Source organism: Diceros bicornis, chromosome 18 (genome assembly GCF_020826845.1).
Source record: "Diceros bicornis minor isolate mBicDic1 chromosome 18, mDicBic1.mat.cur, whole genome shotgun sequence".
NCBI classification, from domain to species: Eukaryota; Metazoa; Chordata; class Mammalia; order Perissodactyla; family Rhinocerotidae; genus Diceros; species Diceros bicornis.
This window is the reverse complement of record NC_080757.1, coordinates 9836378-9853289: the sequence shown is the minus strand read 5'-3', so window position 1 is coordinate 9853289 and position 16912 is coordinate 9836378. Positions and strand designations below refer to the sequence as shown.

Genomic DNA, 16912 nt, shown 5'->3' with positions numbered 1-16912 from the left:
TGACCCATGTGTGCTCTTCCCCCTTGGCCTAACTGCCTGCCCAAAGCAAAACTCTAGAACGAGCTGAACATCATCCAGAGCCTCAAATTACCGCCACAATTTCTTATATACAATAACCGGCACATAAGGGCAACAGTTATGACTAAAATGCAAGATAATATCTGGATCCCCTGTGAGTCTATTTTTATTGCCTTGTATTGTGATATTGGATAATAATATGTTCAAGTAATTAAAAGACATGATTGAGAATTTTGGCAGAGAATTGGAAACTATTAAAAGAAAACCCAAATGAAAATTCCAAAACTGAAAAACAGAGTAACTGAAATTAAGAACTCAATGGATGTGTTTAATTAACAGCAAATTAAATATAGCTGAACAAAGAATTAGTTACTTGACATTTTAATCAGAAGCAAATATTCAGACTGAAGAATAAGAGAAAACAGAATGAAAATAGACAAGAATGTGACAGATATAAGGGGCACAGTGAAAAGGTCTGACATAGGAGCTATTTGAGTCCAAGAAGGAAAAAAGAGAGAATGGAGCAGACACAGTATCTGAAGACATAACGGCTAAAAATTTTCTAAAATTGACAAAAGACATCAAGCCACAGATTCAAAAATGCTACAAACTCCAAGCAGAATACAGAAAAGGAAATCTCACCTAAGCACGTCAGTGCAAAACTGCTGAACACCAAAGACAAAGAGAAGACTTTAGAAACAGCTAGTGGGGGAGAAATACAGATTACCCTCAAAGGAATTAACAAAACTATAAGCTGAATTCTCAACAGAAAAAGACGGAAGGCAGAACACAATGCAATGCTATCTTCGTAGGGTTGAAAGAAAATAACTGCCTTTCAGTTCTAAATCCAGGAAAAAACCAACTTCAAAAACAAAGGAGAAATAAAGACACTGTCAGACAAATAGAGAGACCCTTTCTAAAAGAAAAGATGGGAGCTAAGAGACGTAGAAAAAAATGAAAAGCAATGAAAGGAAGTAGATAAAACTAAATGGATACCGACTGTATTAAAAAGTAATAATATCGGGCCGGCCCCGTGGCTCAGTGGTTAAGTGCGCACGCTCCGCTGCTGGTGGCCCGGGTTCAGATCCCGGGCGCGCACCAACGCACCACTTCTCCGGCCATGCTGAGGCCGCTCCCGCATGCAGCAACTAGAAGGATGTGCAACTGTGACATGCAACTATCTGCTGGGGCTTTGGTGGAAAAAAAAAGGAGGAGGATTGGCATGGATGTTCGCTCAGGGCTGATCTACCTCACAAAAGAAAAAAAAAAAAAGTAATAATATCTTGTGAGTTTTAAAATGAAATATATGTAAATACAAATAAACAACAGCATGTAAGTTTGGGAAGGAGGAGTCAGTGGAGGCCAAGAGCTCTGAGGTCCCTTCATTAGCCACGATGGTGGGAGTTCTGGTTTATATCAGTCTTCAGTAGGTCCAGGATGCATGTTAGGATAGGTAACCACTAAGAAAACAACTAGGAGAATAGCAAAAATGTATAACTAACAAGAGGTAAAAAGACAGAATAATAAGAACTACCTAATCCAAAAAGGAGATATAAAGGAAAGGTGCTGACAGCACGAGCAGGTGGGACAAAGAGAAAGCAATGAGTCAGATGTAGATTTACACTGAAATTTTAGTCACTACTTTACATGTACATAAGCTAAATAATCTAATTAAAATATTAATATTGTCAGATTAGGGGCAAAAATAATAACTATAGGCTGTTTATGAGAGACCTACCTTAAGTGTAAAGACACAGAAAAGCTGAATATAAAAGTTTAGAAAACAATAAACCATGCAACCACTAAGGAAAAAAAAAAGCTAATACTAAAATAAACTTTGCAAGAAGCATTAATAAAATGAAGACCATTTCATACTGATTCACCAGAAAGATATAAAAATTCTTTATCTGTATACATGTGATAACATAGCTTCAACAGGTATACAGCAAAAACTGACAGAACTAAAGAGAAACAGATTTTAACAGTAACCTACACAACAAACAGATAAAAATAAAAAGCCATAAGGATATATAAAATTGAATGACACCACACATACAGGACACTGCATCCAACAACTGCAGGATATACCTGTATTTCAAGTGCACGATGACCTCTTACCCTAATTGATCATATGATGGACCACAAGCAAGTCTAACAAACTTCAAAGGACTGAACTCATTCAGGGTATGTTTTCTGACCAAGGGGGGATTATATTAGAAATAACAAACTACATAAATCTGAAAATTCCCTTATGTTTGGAAATTAAGCAATTTACTTCGTAATAACTCATAAAGTCGAAGAAGACATCCTCATTATTTTGAATTGAACAATATTAAAAACACAACATACTAAAACTTGTAGAATACAGCTAAAGCTCATTACTTAAACCTCTGGTGAGACTCTTTAAAAAAAAAGGGAAGCAGATCAGGAATGAAAGAATACTACTACAAATCCTACAGAGAATAAGAGGGTATTATGAACAGTTTTATGCCAACAAATTTGAAAATTTAGATGAAATAGACAAATTCCTAGAAAAACACAATTATCAAAATGGATATAAGAAATTTAAAAATCTGCAAAGTTCTTTATCTATTAAAGAAAAACTTCCCCACAAAGAAAACTATATTGTTCTTTTAAAAAGAAATAACATCAATCCTATCCACACTCTTCTCAAGAACACACAAAGATGAAATAGTCCCTGATTCATTTTCCAAAACCAGCATAATGTTGATAGCAAAATATGACAAGGACATTAGAAGAAAGGAAAATTTTAAGCCAGTCTCACTCAGGAACACAGATGCAAAAATCCTAAACAAAATATTAGCAAACAGAATCTAGGAATCTAGTAATACATAAAAAGAACACTTGGTCCTTGCAAGGTTAGTTTAACACTGAAAAATATATACAATTCACAATAACAAAACAGCCAGAAAAATCACACTATCATCTCATTAGATGCTGGAAAAACATTTGATAAACTAACATGCAATCAGGATTTTAAAAATTCATCCATTCAGGATAAAAACTAGGAATAGAAGGAAACTTCCCATAATCTGATAAAGAATATTAAAAACAAAACAAAACTATAGCAAACATCCTTCTTAATGGTGAAATGTTGAAAGCTTTCCCTCTGAGATCAGAAATGATACAAAGATGACTCCAGTCACCACTTCTATTCAATTAACATTTACTGAAGGTCCTAGACAGTGCAATAAAGCAAGTAAAAGAAACGCATAAAAATTGGAAAGGGAAAAATAAATCTGTCATTACACGCAGATAACACAAGTATGTTCACAGAAAATCCAAAAGAATCTTCAGTTAAATTATTATAATCAATAAGTAATCTTAGAATATTTATTTGTAAAAAAAAACATAGCAACTGTATTTCTACAATATGGCAACAATTAGAAAACAACATTTAAAACGTCATTTAAATAGCATCTAAAAAAAATCAAATACTCAAAAATAAATCTAACAAAAGATGTACACAGCCTCCACAAAGAAAACCATAAAACATATCGAGAAAAATTAAGAACTAAATGAATGGGTATATCCATGAACTAGAAGATAATAAAGATCTCATTTCTCCAAGTTGATCTACAGAATCAACAAAATCCCAATCAAAATTCCAACAAGGTTATGTGAGAGAGTGTGTGCGCGTGCATGTGTGTGCGTGCGTGTATGAAAAACTGACAAGCAAGTTCTAAAATTATATTGAAATGCAAAGGATCTAACAGCCAAAACGAATCCTAAAGAACAACAAATGAGAAGACTTACCATCCTGGATACCAAGACATTATAAAGCTGTAATAATTAGGACAACGTGATATTAGCCCAAAGATAGGCACAAAGACCCGTGAAACAGAATAGGGAGTCAAGAACACATTTATGAGCATCTGATTTATGACAAAGGTGGCACTTCAGAGCAGTGGAGAAAGGACTGTTTTAGTAAGTTGTCCCCTTATTAAACTCTCAAAATACCTAGTTTGTGGGCTTTTGTTTCCTGCGGAAAGTTGACTAAAGGCATTATGTAGAAAAGCTGAAGATATGAGTAAAAGATATGCACATCTTATCACCCAGGAATTCTACTCCTAGTTATACACCTTACAGAAAGGCATGCTTATGTGCACCAGCTACATGTCCTAGGCTGTTCACTGGAGTAATGTTCATAATGTTTGTTTCCAAACTGCAAAAATCAAATGTCCAAAAAACAGTTGAGTGAATAAATAAACTGGATCAAAAATCTTACAATGGAATATTATATTCCAACAAAAATGAACAAAATACTCAAACTTTTTTATTTCAGGGCCTTTGACACTCTTAGAAATTATTAAAGACCCCAAAGACCTTTTGCGTGTTATATATATATATGTTGAGTTTTTAAAATGTATATTTATTCATTTTAAAATAACAATAAATATATGTTAATGTAAATAACATTTCACATGAAAAATAACCTTTTGTTTTCCAAAATAAAAGTGAAAAGAAGAGAGGTACTGTTTTACATTTTTGCAAATCTTTTATTGTCTGGCTTAATGAAAACAACTCAATTTTCCTATCTGTTTCTGCATTCAATCTGTTTGATACATTGTTTTGGTTGCAGCCCATAAAGAAATCAGCCTTACACAGATACTTAGATGGAAAGGGGAGTAGTTTAACACCCTTTTCAAGTAATTGTAGATGTCCCTCTTTGATACTACACCAAAACTCCACAAGTGAGAATTTCTTAAAGATCAGATGCAATGTGGCACCTGAAACCCCATCAATGAACTTTTCATACTCTCTACATACATCAAATCCATTGGCCTATCTTGCATGTTGAATGAATCTTTTACCCAAGCATGATTTTGTAACATCATGTGCACATCATTTGGAAAACACTGGTTCACTGAATTACGCAAGCCTTCTAAATGATGACATTCCACTATATGACGTTAAAAAAAATCACATTCATTAATATTGCTATCTCATCAGAAAGGTTTTTAAGTATTGACAAGCTGTCAAGTTTACAGTGGTAGATACAAGTTTCCCCAAATTCTAATTATCATGTGAAAACTCAGATTTTATCACTGGCAACAAACACGGTCGGCTGTTTTCTCCGAAGTGACAGGTTCGCTTAGTTCATTTTCAAGAAAATGTCTGCCAAATACCCCAGTGTGAGCAACCATAGTTTATCTATCAGTCATTCTATCAAATAAAAATGGTGTTCTATAAAAAACGTAGCAAGTTTAGTTGGCAACTCAAATGACTACACACATGCCTCTCCTCAAGGCAATCATCACAGGTCAACATGCAGAGAAGTGCTTTACGCATACCGACCATTTCATCCCACAGGATATTAAAGAGACGTGTGCTCCAGGGTTGGGATTTAATAAAGTCATTCATTTCTCCTGTTTTATCATGGACATTCTTGAGTCAAACTGGATTACAATGACCACGAGTACAGTTTGGGGTCACTGCCTTCATTCAGGATAAGGTGTCAGCAGTTCTCCCCATCATTGCTTTTGTACCATCAGTACCAAGGTCAACAATGAAAGGGCAAATAACACCTTCATATAGTAAAGAAAATAGTTTTCACCCCACGGATCCACTGAAAGGGTCTTGAGGAAACTCTAGGGGACCACAGACCACACTTTGGGAACTAATGAATTATACCAACACAAAGCAATATGGATGACTCTTAAAAATGTAATGCTGAGCAAAAAAACAGACACAAAAAGCTATATACTATGAGATTCATTCATATAAAAATTCACAAATAGGGGCCGGCCCAGTGGCGCAAGCGGTTAAGTGCGCGCACTCCGCTGCGGTGGCCCAGGGTTCGCCAGTTAGGATCCCGGGCGCACACCGAGGCACCGCTTATTAGGCCATGCTGTGGCAGTGTCCCATATAAAGTGGAGGAAGATGGGCATGGATGTTAGCCCAGGGCCAGTCTTCCTCAGCAAAAAAAGAAGAGGATTGGCAGATGTTAACTCAGGGCCGATCTTCCTCATACACACACAAAAAATTCATAAATAGGCGAAACTAAACTACATTGGTTAGGGATGTATACTTAGCTGATAAAACACACTAGGAGATTTTAAGACACTTCTCAATAATCAATAGACCAGGCATACAAAAATTAGTAAGACTATATAAAGATTTAAACACAATTAAAAAGCTTAGTCTAATGTGCTATATAGAACTCCACACCCAACCACAACAGAATATACATATTTGGAAACATATATAGAACACTCATAAAAACCGACAATATAATACACAAAGCAAGTCTCAACAAAAACAAGAAATTATATAGATTATATTCTTTGACTGCCATGCAATTAATTTAAAAATCACTAACAAACTTAAAAACCAACATTTAGAAATTTTAAAAGTATACTTTTAAATGGTTCATAGGTTAAAGAAATAATAGATATTAGAAAATATTTAGAACTGAGCAATAAAAATACTACATATCAAAACATGTGAGATGAGCTAAAATAGTATTAGAGGAGACATTTACAGTTTTTAAACGGTTTTATTAGGAAAGAGATAAAAATTAATGACCTGGGAAGTTGGAGGTCAGGGAGAATAAATCCAAAGAAAATATAAGGAAATAAATAAACCTGCTAGCAACCTAACTTATTTAAATGAACATGCATTGTATCTTACCTATAGAAATATGTCCAAATAGGTCCTACCCAAGTTATTATAGTATCTATGTCAAGGCACCTCAATTGATCAATTTCAAATGCCTGGTCAATTCCAAAGCCCAATACATATTTATCACAATCCTAGCTATTTGCAGCCCCCGTTCTCTTAGGATTTTAAAGTCAAGTTCTCCAACTTGAATCTTAGGTAGAAACTGAACTCTTTCTCCACCGTACTAATGGAAGATATGATCCTCCCAAATCCTTACCTCTGTTGTGACCTTAATACTTTGAGAAAAACTCAGATTCTTCTATAAACACCACGGGGGCCATGCTTTGAAAAGAAACTCAGAAATTCACTCAAGTTGTTCCTGAGTTAAGTTGGAAAAAAATCAAACTTAATAAAAGATACTTGCAAACTCAGAATTATCATGAGGAACGGCTACAGATAAACCGTCTCTTCTTCCATTCCTTATCTTTCACCTACAATCTCTTTCCCTTTTCTATTTCCCTTCTCCCTCCTACTTGCAGCAACCAACAAGGTCCAACGTGGGGAAACAAGGTGAAGACGACTCTGGCTCCTTTCCCCATTCCAGTTCCCCACAACTTTTTGGTGTGTCATCACATTTCCAGCCCTTCACAATTCACTGCACCAGGAAACATCCAAAATTGATCCGCCTCTCAAATCTTAAATGTCAACCTTACAAGCTGACCACAATCTCTTAATCTTCCGGTTTTCTCACTCCCTCACTCCCAACACCCTCCCTCCAGGCCCCTTCAACTTGTTTGACAAGGGAGGGAAGAGAAAGGAACTGTGCTAGCACAACAGTGAACAGGTTTCTCTGCCTTCACAGACCTGGGGCAAGCCAACACTCTGGCAAAACCACACAGCCAGACAAAAATGTGGTTGCCTTACACATTCTGTTATTCAGTCTCAACTGGATTCCCAATGCTGCTCTCCAATCATTTTCTTATCCTTGGCTTCTCCTCTTTTCCAAACCTTTTCCATTCTCCTCAGGCCACCTTCCCAACCGCGGTGCCTCTTACTCTCTTACTTTGCATCCTGCCTCATACAGAAAAAAAAAATAAGCAAGGAGAGACCATTAGGCTTGATTAAGACTACTCTGGCAAAGGTCATGAATGAACTATTCATTTTTCAGATTTTCCCATGGCCAGCTCCCGCCTATCAGTCAGATTCCAGCTCAAACGCTACCTTCTCAAAGAGGCCTTCACTGACCCGCTGTGGAAAGCCGTTCTTCTACTAACTCTATCCCACAGTCCTGTTTCATTTCCTTATAGGATGTATCACCTAGCCTGGCCTGTTCACCACGCTTTCTCCAGCACCTAGAACACAGGAGATGCTCAGCAAATATTCAATAAATTAATTAATTCTTACAGGAAAACTAGTTCTGATTTGCTGAAGTTTTGAATTATGCCTGAGCTTCAGCATCACAACCCTTGCATAATTCAACCACTCTTCCAAATTCAGACCATTGCAATGTCAACTTTTCTCTCTACTTCTCTTTATTCTAAATCTACATTCTTTTGCACCATCTTCTTTAAATCATTGTCACCTGTGTCTACTATTCCTTCAAACCTATTTTGTCATTCTAGGCTTTTTCAGTATCTGGCTTGCATTTTTTCTCTCTACCTTATTCCTTATTATTTTCAGTGACTTCTTCTATATGGTCAGCGCCATCATCAGGGACTGCAACATATGTGTCAACTGCTAACCACAGGACAACCTCAACCTCAATCTCACCCTGAACTGCTTCCTCTTAAAAATCTCAGTATTCATCTTTCCCGCTTCCCTGTACCCAATGCACCTGTGCCTGCTCTTCACCGAGACCTCTAAAGCTTACAGCCCTGCCACTCCACACTCCGGGATATACACTGGTTTTCTTCCAGTGTGCTGTCTGTATCCTACTATTAATGCAACTTTTATTCCCATATTAAACTCCCTGGTCTTTCTGCCACATGCTGTCCTCCATCACTTAATTGCACACTAGATTATTTAAAAGTATGTATTAAGATTTAAAGCAAAGCAAGACTTGGGTAAGCAAGAGACTATCTTTCCATCTTTAATAGAAATGGTACTGTTAATCAGAGAGTACGGGTATTCCACATTCTTGTGTGATTATGACAGTATGTATACTTTACATTAATTCCCAGTCACCACTTCACATTTAGAGGGAATACTTACATAGATAAGTCCTGAATAGTAACGATCCTTCAGATTATGTAAAACGGAAGCTTCGTTCAAGCATGTCAATTCTGCCATATCCTCCACCTTGGAAAATTTAGGTGGGTTCATCTTCTGAATGTCATCTTTATTGACCATTGCTTTCTTTCCATTCTCTGCCAACTCCACCATAACTTCATCTCCTCGCTCTTCTTTGATACTAGCTGCCTCAAAACCATGGCGTTCTGATGGAATCCACACTAGCTTTTTAGCCGTCCAATCAGCCTGAGTGGCAGGGTTGTAGATGACAGCCCTGTCCACAAAGAGATACCTCTCTGGATCTTCAAGTCCAGTTCTCTGTGCCATTGTAAACAGAAGGATCCAAGAGCAACTGCCTCTAAGAGAAGAGGAGGAGGACAAAGTTAGATATTTAAAAATATAAAATGATTCACAAATTTTACTTTTCTAAGAAACTTAAAACCTTTGGTAAACAGAAAGCATAAACTTTGAGTTAAGGAGCTGGGTATTCCTCTTCACAGCCATACTAACTGAGTTTCCAAGGTAAATTTCAGGAGTGACCACAAATTATGACTGGTTTTCTGAAGACCACTCAAGACATGCCCTCAGTTACTGAGGGCTGGAAAACAAGCAGAAGAAAAAAGCAAAGTTCCAGTTTGACTCTTTTCCTCTTCATCTCCTCTTTCACCCTCACCACAAATTAAACAGGGAGTTAAGAAGGGAAAGCAGAATAAAGAAAAAGAAAACAAAGATTCATGATAAAAGGTCCGGAGGGTGGCACTGGAATTAGTGTGACCACAAGGATGTAACTACAAAAATGCCAGAAGAGTAAAGCATCAGGTCTAAAATGTGCCTCTCATTCCCCCTTCAGACAACAGGCTCAAAGTTCTTCCTTACAAATACCCCACCTCAGTCCCCCTGCGGCTTCTCTATGTCCCGTGTGGTCATAATGGGATCAGCTGGGGCCACAGAGGACAAGCGTAACTGGGCTTCACACGATAGCCTTTCAAGTATGTGATGGTAGCTATTCGGGTCTCCACTCCCATCCCTGCAGCTGCTCCTACTCCCTCTGTCTCCTCTTCAGCATTCCATCATTCATCAAGACTCATTCCACTACCCTGATCTCCCGACTCGAAACAGACTCCAAAGTGCTTATGGCCCTCTACAGTGTGGGGGCCAGAAGCAAACATAATGCAGATATGGTCTGACCAGTGCAGAAGAAAAAGGAACCGTTAACAACCTTAGGCCACGTTGGGGAAAGTTCCGTTTCTGTGACTTTTATAATTAATGTATCTCAAGACCTAATTGGTTTATTTAGCACTCATTTACTGTTGACTCATAATAAGCTGTCAGCTAAAGCTCCATACACGTTGCTCTAAGCTACCTCTCCTCCTATACTTGTGCAATTGGCTTTTTGGATCAAATGACAAGATTTTACATTCATCACTCACCTTTCTGACGTGACTCATCATTCCTGCCTGACAATATCTTTTTGGAATCTGATACCATCATTAAACACTTTTGTTATTACTCCAAATCCCAAGTTATTACAAATTTCATAAGCATGGTTCCCATGACTTCAACCAAATGAATGCAAGAAGCCAACCGAGTACCTACACTTGCTCTATCAAATCCTTCGGTCTTCTCCCTCCCCCCAAAGTGATAGGATTCTTTGTACGCAAGAGGATAGAAGGCTGCAAGGTTAATCACAAAGTAGTCCAAAGTTGTTAAGAGGTTCTTAACCTTGAGTTCACAGACAAATTTCAAGCTCCATGAAATCACTGAAATGGTAAAAAATGTTGTACACTTACTGTATATATGTGTGTGTGTGTGCTTTTCTAGGGAGAACACTCATAACTTTCTTCAGATTCTTAAAGGGATCTATCTGTAGTCTAAAAGATTAATCACTGATAGTGGGTACAAATACTAGCCCTTTCACCCCTAATAAGAATTTACTAGAATCAAATAGCTAAGATTCTTCAGAAATTATTTGTTACAATGTAAGTATTACAAACACTCATGTTCTAGAGCATGGTTCTCAAACTTGGGCATGTTCATCACAGCATCTAGAAGGCTTACTAAATTACAGATTGCCAGGCCCCATCCCTAGAGTTTCTGATTTAGTTAAGTCTAGGGTGAAGCCCAATAATTTGCATTTCTAACAAATTCCCAGTTGCTGCTGATGCTGCTGGTCCTTGGACCACACTTTTGAGAACCATCGCTCTATAGTTCTCTGGCTGCCATGGTAAGCCACTGTATGTTGGGTTAGAATAAAAGGTTGAAAATCAATGTTCTAGACTAATTCATAACCTGACTTAAAAAATAGTTTTAAGGATTATGGACTTGGATAAAACAAAAATCACAAAATAAATGAAACCAAAAAAAAAAAAGTCACAAAACATTTAACATTAATACTTCTACAAACAAAATTCCTAACAACGTTTCATAACTAAACTAGCATTTGCCTTCTTACAGAAAATATTCATGGGCACAGGTACGTTCTGACAAATGGTTTCAAAAGCCCATTACTTTTAGGGACCGCACTAATAAGATTATTAACAGGCTTTTGTCTTTCCAACTTATATACTACACACTGCTAAGAAAGGAGGCATGGCTTTAAAGTGGGAATCATCCTAGATGAATCTGGAGACGGAGAGCAGGACACATGCTCTGCCTTTAGGAAGGACAAAGTCTATTAAAAGAGAAAATATCCAACTATAACAAAATATGATAACCAGTTACTCTCATTATTCTTAATAGATATGAATTGTATATCCCATAGAACACTTAGGAAACTGTCTTGCTGCCAGAAGGCACGCACACATTTCTTTAATTTTACGCTGGGCACGTAATTACACACTTAAATTTAGCAGGTGACTAGAAATTAGAATAACTTAACAGGTCACTTCTAAAACAGGTCTTTTCTTAAAAGTAAATTATGTATTTAAAAATTACTTTATCAAATCGGTACATTTTAAATTTATCAGTACTTTTTCTAGGTGGGGAAATTCTCGTAATTTAAGAAAAAACCAATAAATCACAAAAGTGCAATTACAAAATGCTCCCGATTTTGTGGGGGAAAACTACATATACACATATATTTTTTTTAAAGGAACAAATATTCATTGGGTCTTCACTGGGTAGTGGGATTACAAATTACTTTTACTTTTCCAGAGTTTTCTACAACTAACTAAACACTGTGCATATGATTTCCTATTCCTTGCTATATGGTAAGCATTTAGCCCTGTCCTTGGTCCTCTGGAGGGGATCTACACCTGTTGATCAAATATTACCTGAGTGGTCCCTACCTTCATAGCGAGCTTCACCTTCTCCTCCACAATCAAAAACCTGCCATTCCTTCAAATCCTGACCCAAATGCCACCCTTTCAGAAGTTCTTTTCAGGTCAGTCTGGCAATTTAATCCTCAGCCTTCTCCTAACATCTTGTGCTGCTCTTCTGGCAGTCTTCTGGCCCTCCCTTGCACTGTACCAGAGGGCTTAGCAGGTAGTAGGTACTCAAATTCTTGTTTAATTGATAGCGTTCACAAGGCCAGGGAAGATGTTTTGTTCATCTTAACTCTTCACTTGTGATTGCCAAATATGCTGTTTTTCTTTCATTCCATTGTACATTTGGTACCCAATCTTGATAATACTGGTATTTAACAGTGAACCACTCCCAAATGCTCTGCCTTGTGCAAATTCTAATACTACAATTTTTGAAACTGCAAACTCTGTTGTTACATATCACTAATTATGGCCAGACACTATTCTAAGCAGTTCACATATATCAACTCTTAATCCTCACAATAGCCCTAAGAGATAGCTATCATTAATATCTCCATTTTACAGATGAGGAACCTGAGCTACAGAGAAAACCAATAACTGGCCCAAGGTCACACAGCTACCAAATCTCAGAGCTGGGATTAAACCCAGAGTTCAGATGCAGACTGCATTCTACAACGATGGAAGGTGAGAGGGAGGAAATTCTGAAGGGCATCTTGTACACCATATACTGCCTCTCTACTAAATAAAAACCCTACCAATTATAGCTTTAAGAGTACAGGCTCAGCCAATGAATACACTTGCACAATCTGGCAAAAGCTTTATATTTTACAGAAAAATACCTATACTTAGGAAAAAAAGGAATAAATAGAAACCTCTTTACAGGAGACACAACGATACTCTGAAGGCTCTTGGTGTCATTTGAAATAACTGCCTAATTATAGTTAAATCACTTATCTGTGTATGAATTAGCCCCCTACAGAGTCAAAGCCCCATCCCCTTCATTCGATTTGGGCACACACAGCCCTGGGGCTCTGTGCAGCCAGGCCACTTTTTACCTCCAATGAAATGCCACACAGTAATTTTCTCAACTGCCTCCCAGGACCTATTATAGGTATAGATACAGGAAAACAATTCAATTTTATGAATATCTTGCATGTTAGAAGCCAAACAAAAATGACGGCTAAATTTTCCATGGTAGAGCATCCCTCTGAGACAGATAAACTGTAACAGTAGTGTCCCAATTTGTGTAACGCTATCATTGAGGTCACTTACGTTACAGATACGTGCAAGCCTGTTAATTTATCAAAATTCTGCTTAACCACATAAGCACAAATACGAACCAAATGCAAAAAGGACACTATGGCTACTTATGGCCTGCACCATCTCTCAGTTAATACCTTTACACTGTGTTCAATATTTCTGAAACGTGGACCCAACACCAGGAATTTTAATTCTTCATATATGATGAGAAAGTACATAAACCACAGTAGCATATAGTCTTTCACCATAAAACATGTCCTTCAAAATTTCCCCCATCTCACCTTCCATCCCGTCTGTCTTCATTGTAATGATTTCCCAAGGGAGCCCAAATAAAAAGCCAGGCTCTCGGGTCACATCCCTTTGCTGCAAAAGCTCGCGCTATATCGCACAATTACACCATATGCTTTCTCCAGATAAGGACGGGGGAGAACTGAATTTAAGATGCAGAAGTCAGGAGACGCATAAAATGGCCACTTTTCCAGAATCCGAGACAGACAGGGCATACTTAAACATCAAAAGCAAAGAACTAAAAGAATAACTAATAAGGTCAGATTGATGAAAGCAATAAAACAATAAATAAATTAAAGTTTTCCAGAGTGAGATACTATCAAGAAATGAAGCCTGACTCAAAGATTCCTCAGTTTCAATGCTAAAAAACAAAATCTCGGCAAAGCCAAAGTATTATACTTAGTATTATATTATTCAGCGAAAACAGCCGTCTTTGTTTCATTTGCAGTCTGGATCTACCCCGCCCGCCTTCCCCTACCCTACCCCACCACACCCCACCCCCTTCCATCAACCGCAGTGATCTTGAAGGGAGCTGCAGAGGCCCTAAGGAACAGAGATAACGGTCATAGGCAGAGGCCACGTTACCCAAACCTCACCAGCTGAGCTCAGACCCGCCGAGCCGCCAACCTCCTTCCCGAGGCCCGAGTTCCCAGGCAGGCCAGGCTGGGGGCCTCCCGGGTCCCTGGGCCGCATCCGCCCACCACAGGCCCACAAAGCCCCCGCAAATGCCAGACTCCGCGGCTTCAACTTCCTTCCAACCCCACTCCAGTCTGATTTTATGGGATCGGGGTGTGACCCCCAACTGCAGAAGGCAAGGAAGAGACTCTGCGGCGAGCCATTTCCAGATCACTTACACAATAAAGGGATCCCGAGCGAGGGCTGACCCTCCCCCCCGGCCGCCCTGCTGCAGCGCGCCCCCGCCACATTTCCCGCCTCGCCCCCCCCAAAACGCCCGGGCCTCGCCAGGCGTCCACCCCCGGCCCCGCGGTCCACAGAGCGCGTTCTGAGCCTGCCCCCTTCTGCCCCGGCACCAGCGGAGCCCAACCCTCCAAACGCCGGCGGCCGGCTCCTCAGACCCCCACCCGCCGCGCGCTTCCCGGGCGGTGCAGAGCCCCTGCCCGCCGGTCCCTCCACCCTACAAGCCTGGGGCGCGCCGCCGCCTTCCGAGCCCTCGGCGAACCCCTTACCGCGCCGGGTGTGCCGGACCCGGCCTAACCCACCCAGGGGCCCTTCCCGTCCAGCCCCCTGGACCCCCAACCGGGGTCGCGCTTTCCAGCCCCCCCCCAGGTTTCTCACCCCTCCTAGGAGACAGAGAGACTCGCGGGACACTCTGGGACCCACCAAGGCACCAGGCCCCTCCAACCCCGCGCCCCCAAAGATCCCACACACCAAGTACCAGGTCCCCACATCCCCACCTCCAGATCTCCGTCCCCAGCTCCCCGGGGGTCGTCCTCCCGCACACCCAGGCCCTGATCCCTGCAGGGGTCTCACTCTCAAGGACCTCATTCCCCGCCCCTCCAGGGGTCTCTCCACCCACTGGGGGTCCCGTTACCCCACCACCCTCCCCCAGGTCCTTCCTCACACGAATGTAACTCGCCCGCAGGACAAACCCTCTGCCCAGAGCTCCCTCTGTCTTCCCCCAGCTCCCGCGTCGCCTCTTTCCCTGCTCTCCAGAGCCGCCCCGGCCCCCAGCCCGGATCCTTCTCTCCCCCACAAGCCATCGCCCCGTCTCCGGCCGCCGCACTCGGACGCCGGCAGCCGCACCTCTCACCTTCAGCCGAAGATGGTGGCGGCGCACGTCCCAAGCCGCGACCACAGATCCGGCGCCTCAGTCCCAAACCCACCGCTGCCTCCACCGGGCTCCTTTAGCACTGCTGCTCGGGGCTGCCCCACCCACTCCCACCGTCATTGGGCCAGCTCCACGCCCGTCACCGCCGCCCCCAGACCCACTGGTCCGTTTGCGCGCCCATCTCCAAGGGAAGACGTTAGCAACCCGAACGAAGCTACCTTCGCGAGGTCCGCTCCCTCCACCCACCTGAAATCATGCTCATTGGCTCCCGCTCCCAGCCCAGCCCGCCGGGGCCCCAACCTCATAGGCTGCCCCGCACGCCCGTCATAGATTCCAGGAGGTGCGGCCGAGGCAGTCGCGGGCGATTGGCTGGCTCGGGCGGAGATGGACAGCTGAGGCAAGCTGGGCGCCCGGCGGTCCCGCGGGCCAGCGGGTGTGGACCCTGCCGGGGCCTGGGCTGTACGGACAGTAGGGCAGGTGTGCCGCGGCGGGAGCGCCGAGTTCCGCCTGGACGCGTCTCGCTCTGGCGTCGAACTGCCGCGGTAGCCCAGTCGAGCTCCTGGCCGTCTCTTCTGCTTGCCGCAGCCGGCGTGTCCCGCAGCGGGACCGGCCTCCACCGCGGAGTCGCGGGCCCCCGGCACTGCCTGCAGGGGCGGAGCGGAGCGCAGTCCAGAGGCCTTACGTCACCCCGGGGCTGCGGGGGTGGGGGCCCCGGCTCACCTGCAGTGGGGGAGGGGAGGCAGGACTCGGGCTGCAGCTCTGCCCATGCGCACGGCTCTGCGGGGGGTGGGGGCGGCGGTCCGCAGTCCGCGCTCCAGCCAGTGTCGCGACCCTGGGCTCTGGGCTGACCCTGCCGAGGCCCGCTGAGCGCCGGGCCCCGGACAGCTTCCTCCGCTGCCGCAGTTTTGGTGTTTACGAGGGGAGGGGCCTCCTTACCTAGCCTCCTGGCTGGGCTGAGATTCCAGAATGAGAAGCCGCCTTGGAGAGAAGATTTGGGAAAAGGACTTCAATCATTCGTTCTTTCATTCATTCACTCACTCATCAAATAGAGCTCCCTACATGAGAGGGGCTATGAGGAGGTTCTGCAGGGCTATCGTATCCCCTGGGGCCTATAAGCTTTTCAAAGGCCTTAGAAAACGTTTAAGACCTGGAAAAAAAATGGCTCCAAAATAAGGAAAGGAAACTGGAAAAATCGAAGTTAACAAATATTTAATGAGATGTCTGCAGAATCTAGCCAACTGCAACACAATTCAAATAATTATATCTAAATATGATAAAATTTAAATCTCAAGAATAAAATGAATGATTTGTTCATACAAAAACTGAAAATTATCGAAATCCTTTCAAAAAATTTTACAGCAAGATGTAGTTATTTCATGTTGGATATGAGTGCGTTTTAATACATGTGATATGATGTAAGTGGCTAAGCCTAGGAAACTTC

General features: G+C 41.8%; 1 protein-coding gene across 4 annotated transcripts in view; it reads right to left on the bottom strand.

Moving 5' to 3' along the window:
- Positions 1–16017, bottom strand: part of MYH10 (myosin heavy chain 10) — a 139591-nt gene extending 123574 nt beyond the window's left edge. The window contains exons 1-2 of one of the 4 annotated variants that reach the window (XM_058559736.1): positions 15718–16017; positions 8854–9229 (exon numbers count right to left, since the gene is read on the bottom strand). In XM_058559736.1, the coding sequence (XP_058415719.1) occupies positions 8854–9229; positions 15718–15776 (435 nt within the window). In that variant the 5' untranslated portion in view covers positions 15777–16017. Of the gene's footprint in view, positions 1–8853; positions 9230–15453; positions 15539–15717 lie in introns of those variants that run through there. The other 3 variants (XM_058559734.1, XM_058559735.1, XM_058559733.1) reach the window with 3 other exon arrangements.
- Between the last annotated feature and the right edge of the window lie 895 nt (positions 16018–16912).